Source organism: Heterodontus francisci, chromosome 3 (assembly GCF_036365525.1).
Source record: "Heterodontus francisci isolate sHetFra1 chromosome 3, sHetFra1.hap1, whole genome shotgun sequence".
NCBI lineage: Eukaryota > Metazoa > Chordata > Chondrichthyes > Heterodontiformes > Heterodontidae > Heterodontus > Heterodontus francisci.
The window spans coordinates 44,237,471-44,257,912 of record NC_090373.1 but is presented as its reverse complement, the minus strand read 5'-3'; the positions used below and the strand labels follow the sequence as shown (position 1 = coordinate 44,257,912).

Below are 20,442 nucleotides of genomic sequence, written 5' to 3'. Positions count from 1 at the left end.
CCACTTTGGTAGCAAAAACAGGAGGGCAAATTATCTGAACGGCTAGAAACTGAGAGGGGAATATGCAACGAGACCTGGGTGTTCTCGTACACAAGTCGCTGAAGGTAAACATGCAGGTACAACAGGCGGTAAAAAAGGCAAATGGTATGTTGGCCTTCCATAGTGAGAGGATTTGAGTACAGGAGCAGGGATGTTGTGCTGCAATTATTTAGGGCCTTGGTGAGGCCACACCTGGAATATTGTGTGCAGTTTTGGTCTCCTTATCTGAGGATGGATGTTCTTGCTATAAAGGGAGTGCAGTGAAGGTTTACCAGACTGATTCCTGGGACGGCGGGACTGACATATGAAGAGAGATTGTGTCGTTTAGGATTATGTTCGCTGGAGTTCAGAAGAGTGAGGGGAGATCTCATAGAAACCTATAAAATTCGAACAGGACTTGACAGGGTATATGCAGGAAGGATGTTCCTGATGGTGGGGAAGTCCAGAAACAGGGATCATAGTCTAAGGATACGGGGTAAACCTTTCAGGACTGAGATGAGGAGAAATTACTTCACCCAGAGAGTGGTGAGCCTGTGGAATTGGCTACCACAGAAAGCAGTTGAGGCCAAAACATTGTATGTTTTCAAGGAAAGGGATCAAAGGATATGGGGGGAAAGTGGGAAACAGTTACTGAGTTGGATGATAAGCCATGATCATGATGAATGGTGGAGCAGGCCCGAAGGGCCGAATGGCCTACTCCTGCTCCTATTTTCTATGTTTCTATGAAGGAATGGCGATATAGCTCCAAGCCAGGATGGTGTGTGACTTGGAGGGGAACTTGCAGGTGGTGGTGTTCCCATGAATTTGCTGCCGTTGTCGTTCTATTTGGTAGAGGTCGCGGGTTTGGAAGGTGCTATCTAAGGAGCCTTGGTGCGTTGCTGCAATGCATCTTGTAGATGGTACACACTGCTGCCACTTTACGTCGGTGGTGGAAGGAGTGAATATTTATGGATAGGGTGCCAATCAAGCGGGCTGCTTTGTTCTGGATGGTGTCGAGCTTCTTGAGTGTTGTTGGAGCTGCACCCATCCAGGCAAGTGGACAGTATTCCATCACACTCCTGACTTGTGCCTTGTAGATGGTGGACAGGTTTTGGGGAGTCAGGTGGTGAGTTACTCACCGCAGGATTCCTAGCCTCTGACCTGCTATTGTAGCCACAGTATTTATATGGCTACTCCAGTTCAGTTTCTGGCCAATGGTAGCCCCTAGGATGTTGATAGTGGGGGATTCAGCTATGGTAATGCCATTGAATGTTAAGGGGAGATGGTTAGATTCTCTCTTGTTGGAGATGGTCATTGCCTGGCACTTGTGTGGCGCAAATGTTACATGCCACTTATCAGCCCAAGCCTACATATTGTCCAAGTCTTACTGCATTTCCACACGGACTGCTTCAGTATCTGAGTCGTTGCGAATGATGCTGAACATTGTGCAATCAGCGAACATCCCCACTTCTGACCTTATGATTGAAGGAAGGTCATTGATGAAGCAGCTGAAGATAGTTGGGCCTAGGACACTACCCTGAGGAACTCCTGCAGTGATGTCCTGGAGCTCAGATGATTGACCTCCAACAACTACAACCATCTTCCTTTGTGCTAGGTATCACTCCAACCAGCAGAGAGTTCTTCCCCTGATTCCCATTGACTCATTTTTACTCGAGCTCCTTGATGCCATACTCGATCAAATGATGCCTTGATGTCAAGGGCATCACTCTCACCTCACCTCTTGAGTTTAGCTCTTTTGTCCATGTTTGAACCAAGGCTGTAATGGGTTCAGGAGCTGAGTGGCCCTGGCGGAACCCAAACTGAGCATCACTGAGCAGGTTATTCCTAAGCAAATGCCGCTTGATGGCACTGTTGATGACACCTTCCATCACTTTATTCATGACTGAGAGTCGGCTGATGGGGCATTAATTGGCCGGGTTGGACTTGTCCTGCTTTTTGTGTACAGGACATGTCTGGGCAATTTTCCACATTGCAGGGTCCATGCCAGTGTTGTAGCTGTACTGGAACAGCTTGGCTAGGGGCGCAGCAAGTTCTGGAGCACAGGTCTTCAGTACAATTGCCGGAATATTGTCAGGGCCCATAGCCTTTGTAGTATCCAGTGCCTTCAGCTGTTTCTTGATATCACGCAGGGTGAGTTGAATTGGCTGAAGTCTGGCATCTGTGATGCTGGGGATTTCAGGAGGAGGCCAAGATGGATCATTAACTCAGCACTTCTGGCTGAAGATTGTTGCAAATGCTTTAGCCTTATCTTTCGCACTGATGTGCTGGGCTCCCCCATCATTGAGGATAGAGATATTTGTGGAGCCATCTCCTCCAGTTAGTTGTTTAATTAGCCGGACGTTCGAATTTTTTTTTCCTTTAGAGAGTCAGTAGTAGGCGGGTCTATCCTGAACTCACATTAAGTGCTTTGCTGAGTCATGCAAAGGCTTTTGACTTTAGAGGATGGGTGGTTCTCTTTATTTCGGACTGTGGAGGAGGATTCTTTGCTAATCTCCCCTTTGTCTTCTGGGACACTCCTGCCTGCAGGTATTTGTGCAGACTCTACTGCATGCCCCTGTGGCACACCAGCTAGTTGAGACATCACCCACACAGCTTCTCTGCCCCCTCGAGGTCTTTCTTTGTCTCTGCAGGCTTCTGTAAATGCTGTTAGCAACTCGGGTGGGGTGCTTCTCGTGTCTGCATTTACATAGGAGGATATGGGGTCTAACTTTCCAAATTTTTCGGGGTTGGCTGACTGGACAGTAGGCGTTTTCATCTGGGATTCCTCCTGGACTTCCTTTAACCTGCCCTCTTGGTTGCTTTTTCCCCCCTTCTCTTTCTAAACTTTTGCCAGCCTTGTGCCTGCCTTTCCCCTTTAGTTCTCGGCGGAGGTCCCTTACAGTTCACCAGCCCTCTGCTGGAGGGTCCTCCTAACACTGGTACAGGACTTAGGGTTGCAGGTTTCATTGTGGGTTGGGGTTTCCCTTCAACCTGGCACATGTGGCAACTCCTGCAGTACTCCATCACATCCTTGTGGAGTTTTGGCCAGTCAAACTGCTGTCTTATGCGAGCCTTGGTCTTTCATATGCAGGCATGTACAGCCACTGTAGTCTCGTGGCCCCTAATATTTCTCTCCGGTACCTCTGCAGTACCACTAACTGGTGAACTCCTGAACACTCGCTGCTCTCAGGTCTGTGAGGAGAACTCCATTTCCTTATCAGTACCTCATTCTTTAGATAGTAGCAATCAGGGACTCCCTCTGCTTCACTTTCAGACTGGGCAGCCTGTGCTAACTCTCGCAATACTGGGTCGGCTCATTGAACCTCAGCTAGGGAAAGTCCATTTAATTCATTCCCTGGGTCTCCTAACGTTCTAAAGAAAGTCTCAGATAGACAGACCTCATGGCCATCTGCCTGCAGTGCCAAGTCAATCTCCTCTGGGGGTGCTGGTTTGATCATAGCCTCAGTCATTACACATTCAGGAAAACTGCAGGGGACCGTCTCCTGCCACTGCCCTGTCTCTCTGACCTCCTGCGGTCTTTCTTTCACTACTGTGGGGGGCTACCACCTTCACCCCGGCCAGATCAACCCTGTCCACAGGCAAACTAAAGACAATCCCTATTGTCACTGGTCCCGAAACTAGGTCGCACTCCAGATGCACCCAGTGCACAGGTACAGGCATACACTGCCCTCCAATACCATTAATCACCATTCTGGTGTTCACTGCACTCTCTGGGGCAAGGTCAGGCCTTTTCCCAGTAAAAAGGATCTAATGGCCCCTCTGTCCCTGAGAATTACTATGGGCTTGCTGCCCCACTCGAGGGGTATGGGGTTACTTTCCCTTCAAACACAAAACCCTGATAACCTTCAGGAATTCTATTAACTTTTCCTGCACTTGCAGTAGTAAACTTCCTAGGTTGCACTCTTACTGCAGTTAAAGCTACAGCTTGCTCTGTTGTGCCCTCCTCCAGGATTCCTTCTTCACTGAGCGTATGTGCCCTGATTAACTCTACAGGTTTTCCCTTTAATTTCCAGATGTCAGTTTTTAGATGACCCGCCTTATTACAATAGAAACATACAGGTCTCATTCCTGCTCACAGCACCTTCCTTTTTGGCTAAAGGAGGACCCCCTGTGTCTCCTGCTTTTCTTTCTCTCCCAGGACTGCTTGGGCTCCTATCACCTTTCCACCCTTTGTCGTTTTCGGATTTGTGGGGGTGACTAGGAAAGGTTCTCCCCTGGGAAACTGACTTATAAATTAAAGCAAACTCATCAGCCAGAACAACCGCTTGCCAGGCTCTCTGAACCAGCTGCTCCTCTACATGGGTCTTTTTGGGGAATGGGAGAGTGGGTTTAAATTCCTCTAACAGAATTACTTCTCTGAGATTCTCATAGCTGAGCTGTATTTTAAGAGCCCTCAGCCACTGGTCAAAAGCCAGCTGCTTACTTCTTTCAAACTCCAGATAAGTTTGATGAGCTTGCTTCTTGAGGCTTCTAAACTTTTGGCGATAGGCTTCGGTTACTATGCCCTGAAGATAGCATTTTTTGTCAGTTCCTAATTTGATGAACTCTTATTTGGCAACAGGGAATAAACCTCATGGGATTTTCTGGTTAGCATGCTTTGTCACAAGAGGCCATGTCTCATTTAGCTGCCTTGCCAGTTTCTCAAAAGAGACAAAAAACTCTTTCTTCCTCATTGAATTTTAGGATTAGTTGTAATAGTTCTAACAATTCTGTGCCCAGCCCTGAATTACGCTCCTCCATATTGGCCATGCCTTCACTGGGGTTGCTTTGTTGCCCCCTTGTTAACTCAAGCCGCTTCAGCTCTCTTTCTTCACATTCTTTCTGGAGGTTCTTTCTCTCTCTCACTCTTGCCTCTCTTTGTCTTCACATTCCTTCTAGAAGGCTCTTTCTTTCTCTCTCTCCTGTCCCTCTCTTTCTTTTCCTCGAATTCAAGTTTCCTCCGTTCCAATTGTAGCTTTGCTAGCAATAACCTGTTGGGGTCTACTTCTAACCCTGCTTCTGCTTCTTCAGTTCCAAGGGAAAAATGATTGGCCACTAGTCTCAGGAGTTCAGAATTCCTAGCCTTGCCTCGTACAGTGATCCCACACTGCTCAGCCACTTTCCTCAACTCCTCCATAGACAGTGCTTTTAACTTATCCCAAGTTACTTCACCCTGGCTTGGGGAGCTACTAGCTTCAGTAGCAGACATGTTAGTATTCAAGCACATACAACCACAAGAAAACCTGTATTGAAATCTTGCTCTTTTTTTGATTGGGAACAATTTGGCTTCCCCCTTCTAATTTCTCTCATTTGTCTGTGGGTCAAATCCAGGACGGTAGCCCCCAAATTTCTGTTACGACCAGGTGAGAAAGGGGTCCAGGGTTCCCTCTCAGCCTTCACCTGGTCTTACCGTAACAGGGAGTTATTTTAAACACACCGTCTTTTTTAGCTCCCCCTTAGTGAATCCTTGTTCACTGCTTTCCAATTGTAAGGCAAAGAAACCAATCAAACAGGTATTCTTAGGTTTAAAGAAGAAAAATTCAAATTTATTAAACTTAAACTCTAATTTGGTTAACACCTACGGATAGATGACACGCCCATTGGTAGCATGCATACGCGATGAACACACATGCAGATAGAGACAGAAAAAAGCAGAAGAAATAAAGTGGAAAATTTTGAGGCACTGTCTGAAGATGGTTTTGGTTACTGTTCTTCGAGGTCGCTGTAGAGTCCTTAATTGTAGGTAGATCTTGCTCTTCTTCTTAAACCTTGTTCGATGTAGGAGACTTTTCTCTCGAGGTTGACGTCTTCAGTAGATTTGGAGTTCCGTGAGAAAGAGATGGGAGCAGACAGGAGAGGCTGTAGCGAGCCAGCCAGGAGAGGTCTTTTCAGTCCAGGAGCAAACTGTCTCTCTGACTCAAACTGTCTATACAATTCAAAAGAAACTCAGGTTACCCAGCAGGTTAGTCATGTGACTGGCTGGTTTGACCATGTCTGTTTGTGGATTCGGCCATCTTAGCAGTCATCCTGGAATGTGAGCTTCCTCACCTTCAATGTCTGGTGATCAAAGTCCATTATGGGTTGAATGTGTTAGGGAATGGTTAGTATGTTAATATGTAAATGTTTTTTCCAGCCACGGCTGATCTGCTTAACAAGTTATTTCCTCGCTCCAGCAACAGTTTAAAATCAATGTTCATTGTGGGGGTCTGCATGACAATATATATTAAAGACCTAGACCTGGGTGTACAGGGCACAATTTTGAAATTTGCAGATGACACAAAACTTGGAACTTTGAGGAGGATAGTGCTAGACTTCAAGAGGACATAGACACGTTGGCAGAATGGGCAGACATGTGGTAGATGAAATTTATTTCAGAGAAGTGTGAAGTAATACATTTTGGTTGGAAGAATGAGGGGAGGCAACATAAACCAAAGGATGAGATTATAAAAGGAGCACAGGAACAAAGAGACCTGCAGGCATATGTGCACAAATTCTTGAAAGCAGCAGGGCAATTCGAGAAAGTGGTTAAAAAGGTATATGGGATCCTGAGTTTTATAAACAGAGGCAGAGAGCACAAAAACAAGGTTATGATGAACCTTTATGAAACACTTTTTTGGTCTCATCTGGAGTACCATGTTCAATTCTGGGCACTGCACTTTAGGAAGGATGTGAAGGCTGTAGAGAGGGTGCATGAAAGAATTGCAAAAATGGTTCCCGGGTTGAGCATCTTCAGTTATGTGAACAGATTGGAGAAGCTGGGACTGTTCTCCTTAGAGAAGAGAAGGTTAAGAGGAGACTTGATCGAGATGTTCAAAATCATGAAGTGTCTAGACAGAGTAGATAGAGAGTAACTGTTCCTAATGGCAGAAGGGTCGGGAACCGGAGGACACCGACAGAAGGTAAATGGCAAAAGAACCAACAGTGAAGTGAGGAAAAATGTTTTTACGCAGTGAATGGTTAGGATCTGGAATGCACTGCCTGAGGGTATGATGGAGGCAGATTCAATCGTGGCTTGAAAAGGGAAGAGAAAACATTTGCAGGGCTACAAGGAAATGGAGGGTGAGTGGAACCAGCTGATTTGCTCTTCCAGAGAGCCAGCATGAACACGAGGGGCTGACTGGCCTCCTCCTGTGCTGCAACAGCTCTTTGATTCCTTCTTTGTTGCTGGATCAAAATCTTGGAACTCTCTTTCTTACAGCACTGTGGGTGTACCTACACAACATGGAACGTAGCAGTTCACGAAAGCAGCTCATCACCACGTTCTCAAGGGCAATTTGGCATGGGCAATAAATGCTGGCCTGGCCAGCGATGTCCACATCTCAGGAATGAATAAAGAAAAAAAATCTGCCTTTTCAGATATCAAAATATTTTAACTTTTAATTATTTTTAAGGAAACAATGGTTAGAAACAGCCCTTGAAAGAAAAAAGGAAAATCTATATTTCCAAATGTGCCACTCCAAATATTAGAAACAGTTATGTCTAATTAAAATAGTAGTACAGCATTTTAAAACTTTGTTTTTCTCCCTTATATAAACATTTCCCTCTAATTTTTCCAGGTCTTGAATCAAACATCTAGACTTGAGCTCCAGCTTTTGGAAAATTCTCTCTCAACAAATAAATTGGAAAAACAAATCATGGTTCAAACTAATGAAATAATTAAACTACACGAGAGGAATGGGTAAGTGCTCTTCAATTATCAGAATCTTTAACAATCACCGTATTCATTTTGAGACTTTTTTCTTTGTCTATTAGTTGTTAGAGTCCCTGAGAAATTGCCTGTTTTGTCATTCTGTTGTGACACTGAATTCATGCCTGCATGTTATAACCTATATATTGGGCTGAATTTTACAGACCCCCCCGATGTTGGGGGTCATGGTGGGAGGGGCCAAGAAATGCCTCTGGGAGAGGGCTACCACACACCCTGACGCAGGGAGGGCCTGGCCCAATAATATTGGCGGCGGTGAGGCCTTGTGGCGGCCCCCTGGTGACGGGACCGCCATTAACATATCTAAATAAATTTAAATTGATGAACTAATAATATTTGCATTCCCGCCGTCTGTCCCAGTATGATCTTCCTGCTGCTGGCCAGCACTCCTGCGTTTTCGAATCCCTGTCTGGGAAACCAAGGCAGAAGACTGGTGTGGAGGGGGGAGGAAGTAAGTTTCTCAGTGTGGGGGGTGGGGGGGGGGGGGTGGGGCAGCAGGGTCAAAGTAATATCACTGGTGTAGGGGATGGCAGGAAGGGTTATAGTTTAAAGTTTATGCACTTTGGGGGCAGAAGATGAGGTGGACAAGGTGTGTTTTTTTGGGGGGAAAGAGGGCAAGTAATTAATTCTATCATTATTGGGGAGGTGGAAGAGGGGCAAAATAAATGTTTGAACTTTTTTTATTCAATGTCGCTTTAAATTTTTGACTTCAACGATCGGGCTCGAAGCCCTTTAAAAATGGTGTCAGCGCCTGCACACAGGCAGCTAACGCTATTTCCGGTGACACACAGCCTGCCCCCTCCACGTCATCGGGTTGTGGGGTGGGGGGCGGGGGTTGCAGCCTGCCCTGGCTATTTAAATGAGCCGCCGCGCTGAGAATCGCAGCAGCTCCGCGACGTGCAGCCGACAACGGGTAGGCTGCCATTGTTTTAGCGGAGTACAAACTTCAGCCCATTATGTCTGCATGCACTCCTTGTCAACTTTTGCCATTATGAAACCCTTTGTACACATTAGTAATGGAAACTGTAGATGCAAACATCGCACTGTAACTATACTTTCCTGTCAGTGGAGGCACTATAGAACCAGTTTTGGCAGGAAAGTGTAATTACAGTGTAACATTTTTTTTATATATAAAATATCCATTATGAACGTGGACACTGGAATTTAGAATGAAATGAAGCTAACAGGAAGTGCATGCAGATGTAGAATTTGAAGTATGTTGCATACAATATCAAATTAAATATTATGCAAGAATAAAGTTGTAATACCTAATAGCAAAATGCAGACTGAATTATGTCTGTGCATCCTGGTCCAATTATCTTCAACCCAGTAATCTTGCTTCACCCGAAGACAACTCTTAAACTTGACTTGCCATGTCCAATGGCGTCAGAGTGACTCATGATAAAGGCCTTGCATCCAGTGCGTGCTTATAAGTGCTTTGGAAAATGCACCATGCTTGCAACTGTGACACATGAAAGGTGATCATCATATTTACACTCATTCTTACAAACATTATGTTTGAGCCAAAGGAAAACAAATCACTTTTCATGCAACAAAGCCCATGAATGCAAATATTGAAAAACCAATAAAAAGCAGTAAGTCAGTAGGAAAACTACCAGTGAAGAATTAGAAAACAGCAAAAAAGCTAGCAATTGATCTTCCTTCAATCATAAGGTCAGAAGTGGGGATGTTCGCTGATGATTGCACAATGTTCAGCACCATTCGCGACTCCTCAGATATGAAGCAGTCCGTGTAGGACTGCAGCAAGACCTGGACATTATCCAGGCTTGGGCTGATAAGTGGCAAGTAACATTTGCATCACACAAGTGCCAAGCAATGACCATCTCCAACAAGAAAGAATCTAACCATCTCCCTTTGACATTCAATGGCATTACGATCACTGAATCCCCCACTATCAACATCCTGCGGGTTACCATTGACCAGAAACTGAACTGGACCAGCCATATAAACACTGTGGCTACAAGAGCATGACAGAGGCTCGGAATCCTGCGGTGAGTAATTCACCTCCTAACTCCCCAAAGCCTGTCCACCATCTACAAGGCACAAGTCAGGAGTGTGATGGAATACTCTCCACTTGCCTGAATGGGTGCAGCTCCAACAACACTCAACAAACTTGACACCATCCAGGACAAAGCAGCCCGCTTGATCGGCACCCCATTAACAAACATTCACTTCCTCCACCACCGACGCACAGTGGCAGCAGTGTGTACCATCTACAAGATGCACTGCAGCAACGCATCGAGACTCCTTAAGTAGCACCTTCCAAACCCACGACCTCTACCAACTAGAAGGACAAGGGCAGCAAATGCATGGGAACACCACCACCTGCACGTTCCCTTCCAAGTCACACACCATCATGACTTGGAACTATATTGCCATTCCTTCACTGTCGCTGGGTCAAAATCCTGGAACTCCCTTCCTAACAGCACTGTGGGTATACGTAACCCAAATGGACTGCAGCGATTCAAGAAGGCAGCTCACCACCACCTTCTCAAGGGCTATTAGGGATGGGCAATAAATGCTGGCCTGGCCAGCGATGCCGACATCCCATGAATGAATAAAAACAACATTTTACTTTAATGCAAGAAGGCTTACAAGTAAGGCAGATGAACTCAGAGCATGGATCGGTACATGGGATTGAGATATTATAGCTGTTACGGAAATGTGGTTGAGGGATGGGCAGGACTGGCATCTCAATGTTCCGGGGCACCAATCCTTCCGGCATGGCAGAGGTGGAGGTAAGAGAGGAGGGGGAGTTGCACTATTGATTAGGGAGGATATCACGGCAGTACTTAGGGAGGATATCCCGGGGGGAATGTCCAGCGAGGCCATATGGGTAGAACTTAGAAATAAGAAAGGGGTGATCACTTTGATGGGATTATACTATAGGCCCCCCAATAGTCAGAGGGAAGTGGAGGAGCATATATGTAGGGAAATCACAGATAGGTGGAGGAATTATAGGTTTGTAAAAGTAGGTGATTTTAACTTCCCTAATATTGACTGGGACTGCCTTAGTGCTAAGGCATCAGATGGGGAAGAATTTGTTAAGTGTGTACAGGATAGTTTTCTGAAGCAGTATGTGGATGGTCCTACTAGAGAAGGGGCTACACTCAACCTCCTCTTAGGAAATGAGGCTGGGCAGGTGGTTGATGTGTTAGTGGGGGGGCACTTTGGGACCTGTGACCATAACTCTATTAGCTTCAAGATAGTTATGGAAAAGGATAGGACTGGTCCTCAGGTTGAAGTCCTAAATTGGGGGAAGGCTAATTTCAATGGCATCAGACAGGAACTCTCAAAAGTTGAATGGGAGAGGCTGTTTACAGTTAAAGCGACGTCTGGCAAGTGGGAAGCTTCTAAAAGTGAGATAGGAAGAGTTCAGGGCCGGCATGTTCCTGTTAGATGGAAGGGTAAGTCTGGCAAGTTTAGGGAACCTTGGTTGACGAGGGATATTGAGGGTCTGGACAGGACAAAGAAAGAGGCATATGTCAGGTATAGGCAGCTGGGATCGAGCGAGTCCCTTGAAGAGTATAGGACTACACTTAAGAAGGAAATTAGGAGGGCGAAAAGGGGCCATGAGATTTCCCTAGCAGATAATATAAAGGAGAATCCTAAAAGATTCTATAAGTATATTAAAAGTAAAAGGGTAGCTAGAGAGAGAGTAAGTCCCCTTAAGGATCAGTGTGGCAATCTATGTGTGGAGCCACGGGAAATGGGCGAGGTCTTAAATGAATATTTCTCATCCGTATTTACCGTGGAGAAGGTCATGGAAGCTAATGAGTTCAAGGGAGGGAACACCGATATCCTGGAGCATATCAACATTACAAAGGAGGAGTTGTTGGAGGTATTGAAGCACATTAAGGTGGATAAATCCCCAGGGCCTGACCAGGTGTATCCTAGGATGCTATGGGAAGCAAGGGAGGAGATTGCTGGGGCCCTGGCAGAGATTTTTGTATCATCGTTAGCCACGGGTGAGGTACCAGAAGACTGGAGGATAGCTAATGTTGTGCCTTTATTTAAGAAGGGCAGCAGGGATAAGCCAGGGAACTACAGGCTGGTGAGCCTTACATCAGTGGTGGGAAAGTTATTGGAAGGGATTCTGAGAGACAGGATTTATATGCATCTGGAAAGACATGGTCTGATTAGGGATAGTCAGCATGGTTTTGTGCGTGGGAAATCATGCCTCACGAATTTGATTGAGTTTTTCGAGGAGGTGACCAAGAGGATTGACGAGAGCAGGGCGATGGACGTTGTCTACATGGACTTTAGCAAGGCCTTTGACAAGGTCCTGCATGGTAGGCTGGTCCAGAAGGTTCGAACACATGGGATCCAGGGTGAGCTAGCAAATTGGATACAAAATTGGCTTGATGATAGGAGGCAGAGGGTGGTAGTGGAGGGTTGTTTTTCAGATTGGAGGCCGGTGACCAGTGGTGTGCTGCAGGGATTGGTGCTGGGCCGTCTGTTGTTTGTCATATTTAAATGATTTGGATGTGAATGTAAGGGGCATGATTAGTAAGTTTGCAGATGACACCAAAATTGGTGTTATAATGGACAGTGAAGAAGATGGTCTAAGGTTACAACAGGATATAGATCAACTGGGAAAGTGGGCAAGGGAGTGGCAAATGGAATTTAACGCAGACAAGTGTGAAGTGATGCATTTTGGGAAATTAAACCAGGCAGGACATATACAGTGAATGGCAGGGCCCTGGGGAGTGTTGTTGAGCAGAGAGACCTTGGGGTGCAAGTACATAGCTCACTGTAAGTGGCAACACAGGTAGACAGGGTGTTGAAGAAGGCGTATGGCATGCTCGACTTCATCGGCCGAGGCATTGAGTACAAGAGTTGGGACGTCATGTTACAGTTGTACATAACATTCGTTCGGCCGCATTTGGAATATTGTGTGCAGTTCTGGTCATCGCACTACAGGAAAGATGTGATTAAGCTAGAGAGGGTGCAGAAAAGACTCACAAGAATGTTGCCTGGTTTGGAGGGCTTGAGTTATAAAGAGAGATTGGATAGGCTGGGTCTGTTTTCCCTGGAGCGAAGGAGGCTGAGAGGGGACATGATAGAGGTATATAAAATTATGAGAGGCATAAATAGGGTAGATAGCCAGAGTCTGTTTCCCATGGTAGGGGTGACTACAATTAGAGGGCATAGATTTAAGGTGAGAGTGAGGAGGTTTAAAGGGGATCAAAAGAGTAAATGTTTCACAGAAAGAATAGTGGGTATCTGGAATACGTTGCCTGAGGAGGTGATGGAGGCAGGAACAGTAGCGACATTTAAGAGGCATCTGGACAGGTACTTGAATGAGCAAGGCATAGAGGGATATGGAATTAATGCAGGCAGGTGGGATTAGTATAGATCGGCATTACGGTCGGCATGGACGCGGTGGGCCGAAGGGCCTGTTTCTTTGCTGTACGACTCTATGACTTCAAGGAGTTAAGAATCAATTCAGTTGCTCGTGTAATATTAAACTACAGCACTGATTTACAGCAACTATACCAAGAGAAACCTTTGCTGTTCCAACATTAAAATCATGACTAAATTGGTGAGATAACAAACCATCTCCAAAAGTCTGGTCATTATTTGCCACAGTTCTACAGATGTCTGACAATGCAGCTTGTAAGAGGCCTTGGGAACATCATACTGCTTTCTTAATATTTCAGGGATTGCAACCAATATGAGCAAATGTAACACATATATTACCACAAAAATGTTCAATCTGCAGCTCATTTCACCCTTCGTTTGTTTACAGTGAAGTTGCAATTACCTTGACAGATGGATTATGAAATGCCACACCACGATTTTATTGCTTTTCACTTTTTGCCAAAACGATTGCCAAGTTAAACTGAAAATATATTTCTTGCATTATCCTATTGAAAAAACTCTCCAAGTATTAAACACAATTTTTCTTCTTCATAACTGATAAAAGACTGGATTTAAATAGACTGAATTATTTTCGTAAACCTTAAAAAAAATTACCATCATGTTAAAGTTTCCTACAATTATTATTGTATTTTTGCGAACGCTTGATAGAGGAAATGCCCCAAGTAACTTTATTTATGGACTCAGCATAGCAATATTAATGACTGTGAAAATTATATTGAAAAAATATCTTCAGTATGTTTTTTTTTCTTGGTAATGCTGTCAAGCTACATTTACTGCCCTAATTTTAACAGCTGCCCTAAGGAGATTATGGTGGGCCTTCTTCCTGAAATGCTGCAGTCCATGTGCTGATGGTGTTAGATATGTAATTACAGGATATTGAGCTCGCAATGATAAAGAAACAACCATATACGCCCAAGTTAGGATATTATGTGACATGGGGGATCTCAAAACAATGGTGGTGTTCACAGGATATTGTTGCTCATTGTTCTTGGTGGTAGAGGTCAAAAAGGATAGAGGTTTTGTCCAAGTACCTGAGGTCAGTTGCTGCAGTGCATCCTGCAGATCATACATGTTGCATCCACCATGTACCAAAAGATTGGATATTGATTCCAGTGGCATGGGGTTGATCAAACAGACTGGATGGTTTTGCAACTCCACCAATCCAGGTGACTGGTCTGTAATCCACTATACTCCTGACTTTAGCCTTCTAAGTTTTGGAGATCCTTCTCAACACTGTGTATGCAACCTATGTTGTTTCTGGTCTTGTAGCCAGATTCTTGATATGATTGGTCCAGTTACTGGTTAGTGGTACCTCTCAAGATGTTGATATTGGGGTCTCAATGATAGTGTTATAGTTAAAAGTCAGATGACTGGGCTTTCTCTTGTTCAAGATGGTCATTTATGGACATTTATGTGGCGCAAATATTACCAGGCACTGTCAGCCCAAGCCTGGATGTTATCCGGGTCCTGTTGTAGGCTGGCATAGAATGTTTAATTATCAGAGGAGTTGTCAATGAAGTTGAATACTGTGAAATCATCAGTAAATAGCTCCAATTCTGGCTTTGGCAGAGAAGAAGTAATTGATGAAGCAGCTGAAGCTGGTTGGGCTAAGGGTGATACATGAGCAACTCCTGCAGTGATGTCCTCAAGTTGCAGTGATGAGTTTCTGACAACCATAACCCAATCCTGTTTTGTGTCAAGTAATGCTCCACACCGGAAGCCTTTTTCCTTTGACCACCGCCCCCACCCCCCCCACCGACCTCAGTTTTATTGGCCTCCTTGGCGCCATACTTGGTTCAATGCTGCCTTGACATTGAGTACGATAAAACTGAAACAAGTGCATAAGTTGATCCTTGTGACTTGAATCAGATATTGGATATTTGCACTGCTGTTTTAGTGCAAGGGCATCAAACATACAGTTCCATCTGGCCCACGGTGTGCTGTAGTGAATCTCACTCCAAGCTTTTGTGTGTACTTCATTCATGGAGCACAAGGTGGACACAAAACTGACCAATATTTTCACAAATCAGTCCAGAAGGAGAACTGCTTCTTTCAATTTCATGCTGGCGTAGCCCCTTGCCCTATTCTGTGGCCTCAGTACCCTCTCTCGTCACAGAGATCCAGCTCTCCCACCCCTGGTCAGGAGTGATCAGAAATGGGAGGAAGACATGGAACAAGATGAGGTGCAGGGTGGGATTGGATTGGGCTGAGTGAACAGTGATTAGAGGGCAGATGATTGGGGGTCAGGGAAGTGGGATTTGGGGGACTGAGTCTTGGGGAGGGGAAACAGAGGGAGAGGGTAGGAGGGGATGGGGGGGTTGGGAGAGAAGGGCCCGGGAGAAGAAAAAGCTGGGGAATCGGGCTCGGAGAAGAGTGGGAGACTTGGAATGGGGTTTGAGAGACTGTGGCCTGAGCAGGGTTGGTGAGGGTGAAGAGTAAGAAATTGGGGTTTGGAAGGGAATTGAGGCTTACGTGGGAGGAAAGAGGACTTGGTAATGGAGTGGATTTGGGTGGGCTTGGTGCCCAGCATTTCCTGCAGAGTTGCGAGCAGCAGCACCGATAATATGATGAGTGGGATGGCACTGAGAGGGGAGCAGTCAGTAATAGGGAGAGTGAAACCAGGGCACTTTTGGCAAATATTAAAGATTGTTTCCATTGGTGTGTGAATAGGGAACAAGGGGAGGGAGACTGAGGATGCTCAATGAGCCCGAGGAACTGCACGCCTTGATATTACATCGCAAGCTCCAACCATCGCTGTTCCTGCTAGGCTCAGTGAGAAAGAAAGCAGTTTATGGCACAGCCACAAACTATAAGCCTGTTCCCTTGGCTGCTATCTTAGCTCAACAAATTCCACAAAAAACCCAGGTCTGAAGCCCTGGGATCACCCATCAGTTCGTCACTTGGGATTTTGTAGTTTGCAGCTTGAGCTTCAATCAGCAGCAAGGGTCATGATTAAACAATGGGATTTGAGGGGGTGTCCTGGTGATTTTGATTTTAAAAAGAACTCGCATTGAGAAAGCTCCATTTACAACCACTTTACAATTAAGTGCTTTTTGAAGTGTAGCCAGTGTTGCAATGTAGAAAACGCAGCAGCCAACTTGCGTACTGCAAGGTCTCAAAAGCAGTAATGAGATGATGATTACATAAATCGTTTTTGTAGTGATGTTGTTTGAGGGATAAATATTGGCCAGGTCATGGGGGAGAATTCCCCAGTGCAACACTCTCTCAACACTGCACTGAAGTGTCAGCCTGGAATATGTGCTGACATCTTTGGAGTGGGAGTGGAACCCACAGTCTGATGACTCAGAGGCGAGTGTGCTACCACTGAGCACGGCTGACACCTTGGCATCAAAGATATTTGTAATCATTTTTTGAAACCATCTCACTCCTAGGGCTGAATTTTGTTGAGCTCCCGACGTCGGGCTTCATTGCGGAGGGCGGCTGGAAGATTGCAGCGGCAGCTGCCTGCCACAGAGCCCGACGCCAGGATTGCTGGGCCCAATCAATCCAGCAGCAGAGAGACTCCGTGGCGGATCCTCCCGCCACTTGGCAATGGGACCAGACTTTAAATATTTAAAACAAACCTCGTGCTTATATTTACCTACAGTTCCCCATGATCTTACCAGCTGTCCAGGATCTTCTGTACGACGGGTGGCACTCATTTTCCCGTCCAGGGAAAGCTGACGCTAACGAGGTGGGGAAGGGGGATCTGAGGATTTTTAGTGTAGTGGGGGTGTGCAGGGGGGAAACGGGGTCAACTCTGCATTTCTAGTGTTAGAGGAGGGAAAGGGGTGACCTCTGCACTTTGTGCAGTTGGAAGGGGGAGAGGTCAAATCTTCAATGTAAGTGTTTTGGGGGCGGAGGATGAACGGTGCGGCCATTTATTTTCATTGTATTGGGGGGGATATGGGTCAGAAACCTATTTACAATGTAGTGGGGGGGGGGGGGGGTGGTGTAAGGGGATTCAACAGTGCAGGTCTGGCAGCCCTTTAAAAATGGTGCCAGCACCTGCGCAGCGGCAGTTGATGCCGTGCTGTTCACAGTGTCATGGAGCTCGCCCTCTCCATGTGATGGGGGGGCCGGTCCGCCGTACATATTTAAATGAGCCACTGTACGCTGGATCATGACGGCATGGCTGCGCGCAGCCCACCATTTTTTACGCCCACTGCCGCTCCCAACGTCGGGAAAAGAAAATTCCGCCCCTAGTCTTTGTGTGTACTTCATTCATTAACACAAGGTAGACAAAAAATCTACCAATATTTTGGAAGAAAAGCTGTCATCTCAATATCAAGGTGTTGCTCTGCACCACCCTTCAGTACTATAATAATCAATTGATTCTCTGTTCCGATTCTTGACCTTATTTCTGTTCTTGTTGCTATGTTAAGCTATATATCAAGTATAAGTGTCCTGGGCCGCTGATTATGTTAAGTTGAAGGGATCACTGCTTTATATAATAGAGAACTTCATACTTTGTAAACTACAGTTATGTATCCCTTTATGTCCAATTTTTGTGCAATAAACACTGGGTTGATAAAGAACTCTGGGCTCATCTGGAGGTCAATTAAGAGGTTGCTGCTATTAATTGAACATTTGATGAATTCATATGGGTGTCAATTAAGAGACCGTGGACATCCCGATCTTTTGTGGACATTTTATCTCTTGCAGGATTCTTTTCTTTTTATTTATTTTTGCTTTGAAATGTGATGTGGAGAGTTGGATATGTAACTTGAAGTCTGACAGAGAAATGTCATGGACAGGAACCGCACACTGTGTGCATTGTTTTTGAAATCGTAACCGTGTATCTATTTAAAATATTTGAAACGTCATGTCTGCATGCACTTGCTGTTTACAAAACCTTACTTCTCAGCAACCTTTTAAAAATAAATTCCTATGTCCATATTTACAATGGAAACTGCCTATATAAACTTGTCATGCCTCAGTTTTGTGTCTCCAAGCTCCTCAGCCTATGCTGCAGGGGAAGTCCATTATCCCAAACAACTCTACCTCTTGAATTGCTATTTGTTCATTCGTTGGTGCCATCTTCTTCACAGAAGGTTGACTGCCATGGATCTCCACCTCTGTCTGCCCTTACACATTCTGCATAGGTCAATTGTCCATTATTATCAGTCATCCATTTTTTTCCTCTGCTTCCCTTTCCTATGTTTTCCGTTGATCTTTCCTTCCAACAATTGCCTCTGTCTACCTTCTGCTCTAATAACATGAGCTAAATAGTTTATCTTTCTCTCTTTGATGCTATGCACTAATTTCCTCTTTTCTCCAGCCACTTCCATCACTTCCTCATTAGTCTTTCAGTCTCTGTAGGTTATGTGGAACATCCTCCTATATGTCCACATAGAATCTCACAATCACAGAATTGTTGCAGCGCAGGAGGCCATCCGGCCCACCGTGTCTGCGCTGGTTCTCTGAATGAGCAATTCACCAAATGCCATTCCCCTGTCTTCTCATCACGAATGCATTAAGCTTATCAATATTCTCTTGGTTTGTTGTCCATATCTTCGAACCATATAACATAGATGACAAAATGTAGCACCTCAGCATTCTTGTCCTGAGATTCAGGTTCTGTTTCTTTGATGTTAACACGCCCTTCATTCTGACAAAACTGGTCTTGGCTATCTCAATTCTTTGGATCTCACAATCACATCTCCCATCGTTTGTGATAATCTGTCCAAGGTATGTGAACCTTATCACTTGTTCAAGGACTTGTCTTTAACTTCAATTTTCACTTCTGGGGTTAGGTCTCCATTCGTCACCATTATTTTGGTCTTCTTCACATTCAGTTTTAATGCATGTTCCACACTCCTTGCATTCACTTTGTTCACAATTTTCTGTCGTGCCTCTTCTGACTCTTCATTCAGTCAACTGCATATCTTAAGTTGTTATTGCTCAACCCACCAATGTTGCAACCTGGTAGATCTCCTATGTCTCTGAAGATAGCTTCAGTGTACAGGTTGAATTGCCACCAGTACGGTCTGAGGGCTCTTTGGTTCTTCCTTGACCAGAGGCCCAACCAGGCCACATCTACCACCATCCTCCTCTGCCTGGCTGAACTTGTTCTTACATTGAACAACTTCTCCTTCAATTCCACTCACTTCCCTCAAATAAAAGCTGTTGTTAAGGGTACTCGCATAGGTCCTAGTTATGCCTGCCTTTTTGTGGGAAATGTCGAACATTCCTTGTTCCAGTCTTACTCGGGCCCCGTCCCTCACCTCTTTTTCCAGTACATTGATGACTTATCGGTGCCGTTTTCTGCTCTTGCCCCGAACTAGAAAACTTCAACAACTTTGCTTCCAATTTCCACCCTTCTCTCACCTTTACATGGTCTATCTCTGACACTTCCCTTCCCTTCTTTGACTTCTCTGTCTCCATCTCTGGGGAAAGGCTGTCTACTAATATTCATTATAAGCCCACCGACTCCCACGGCTACCTTGACTACACCCCCTCACACCCTTCTTCCTGGAAAGACTTGCATTCACTTTGTTCACAATTTCCTATAGCGCCTCTTCTGACTCTTCAATCAGTTCAGTGTCAACTGCATATCTTAAGTTGTTAATGCTCAACCCACCAATGTTCAATTCCACTCACTTCCCTCAAATAAAAGGTGTTGTTAAGGGTACTCGCATAGGTCCTGGTTATGCCTGTCTTTTTGTGGGATATGTTGAACATTCCTTGTTCCAGTCTTACTCAGGCCCCGTCCCTCACCTCTTTTTCCAGTACATTGATGACTTATCGGTGCCGTTTTCTGCTCTTGCCCCGAACTAGAAAACTTCAACAACTTTGCTTCCAATTTCCACCCTTCTCTCAGTTTCTCCGTCTCCGACCCATCTGCTCTGATGATGCAACCTTCCACAACAGTGCTTCTGACATGTCTTCCTTTTTCCTCAACTGAGCATTCCCCCCCACTGTGGTTGACGGGGCCTTCAACCATGTCCGACCCATTTCCCGCACTTCTGCCCTCACCCCTTCTCCTTCCTCCCAAAATCGCAACAGGGTTCCCCTTGTCACTTTCCATCCCGCCAGCCTCCACATCCAAAAGATCACCCTCTGCCATTTCCGCCATGTCCAGTGTGATGCCACCACCAAACACATCTTCCCTTCCCCTCCCCTGCCAGCATTCCAAAGGAATCGTTGCCTCCACAACACCCAGATCGATTCCTCCATCATCCCCGACACCTTGTCCCCTTCCCACGGCACCTTTCTATGCAATTGCAGGCAGTGTAATGCCTGTCCTTTTACCTCCTCTCTCCTCACCATCCAGTGTTCCAGTGAACATCAATGCAAGCTCAAGGAGCAGC

General features: G+C 45.4%; 2 protein-coding genes across 2 annotated transcripts in view; one reads left to right on the top strand and one right to left on the bottom strand.

The window, feature by feature from the left end:
* Positions 1 to 20,442, bottom strand: part of mcph1 (microcephalin 1) — a 429,556-nt gene that overhangs the window by 157,832 nt on the left and 251,282 nt on the right. The gene's annotated exons all lie outside the window — the stretch shown is intronic.
* Positions 1 to 20,442, top strand: part of angpt2a (angiopoietin 2a) — a 132,437-nt gene that overhangs the window by 50,370 nt on the left and 61,625 nt on the right. Inside the window, exon 3 of the mRNA XM_068021504.1 lies at positions 7,575 to 7,696. Within this exon, the coding sequence (XP_067877605.1) occupies positions 7,575 to 7,696 (122 nt within the window). The remainder of the gene's footprint in view (positions 1 to 7,574; positions 7,697 to 20,442) is intronic.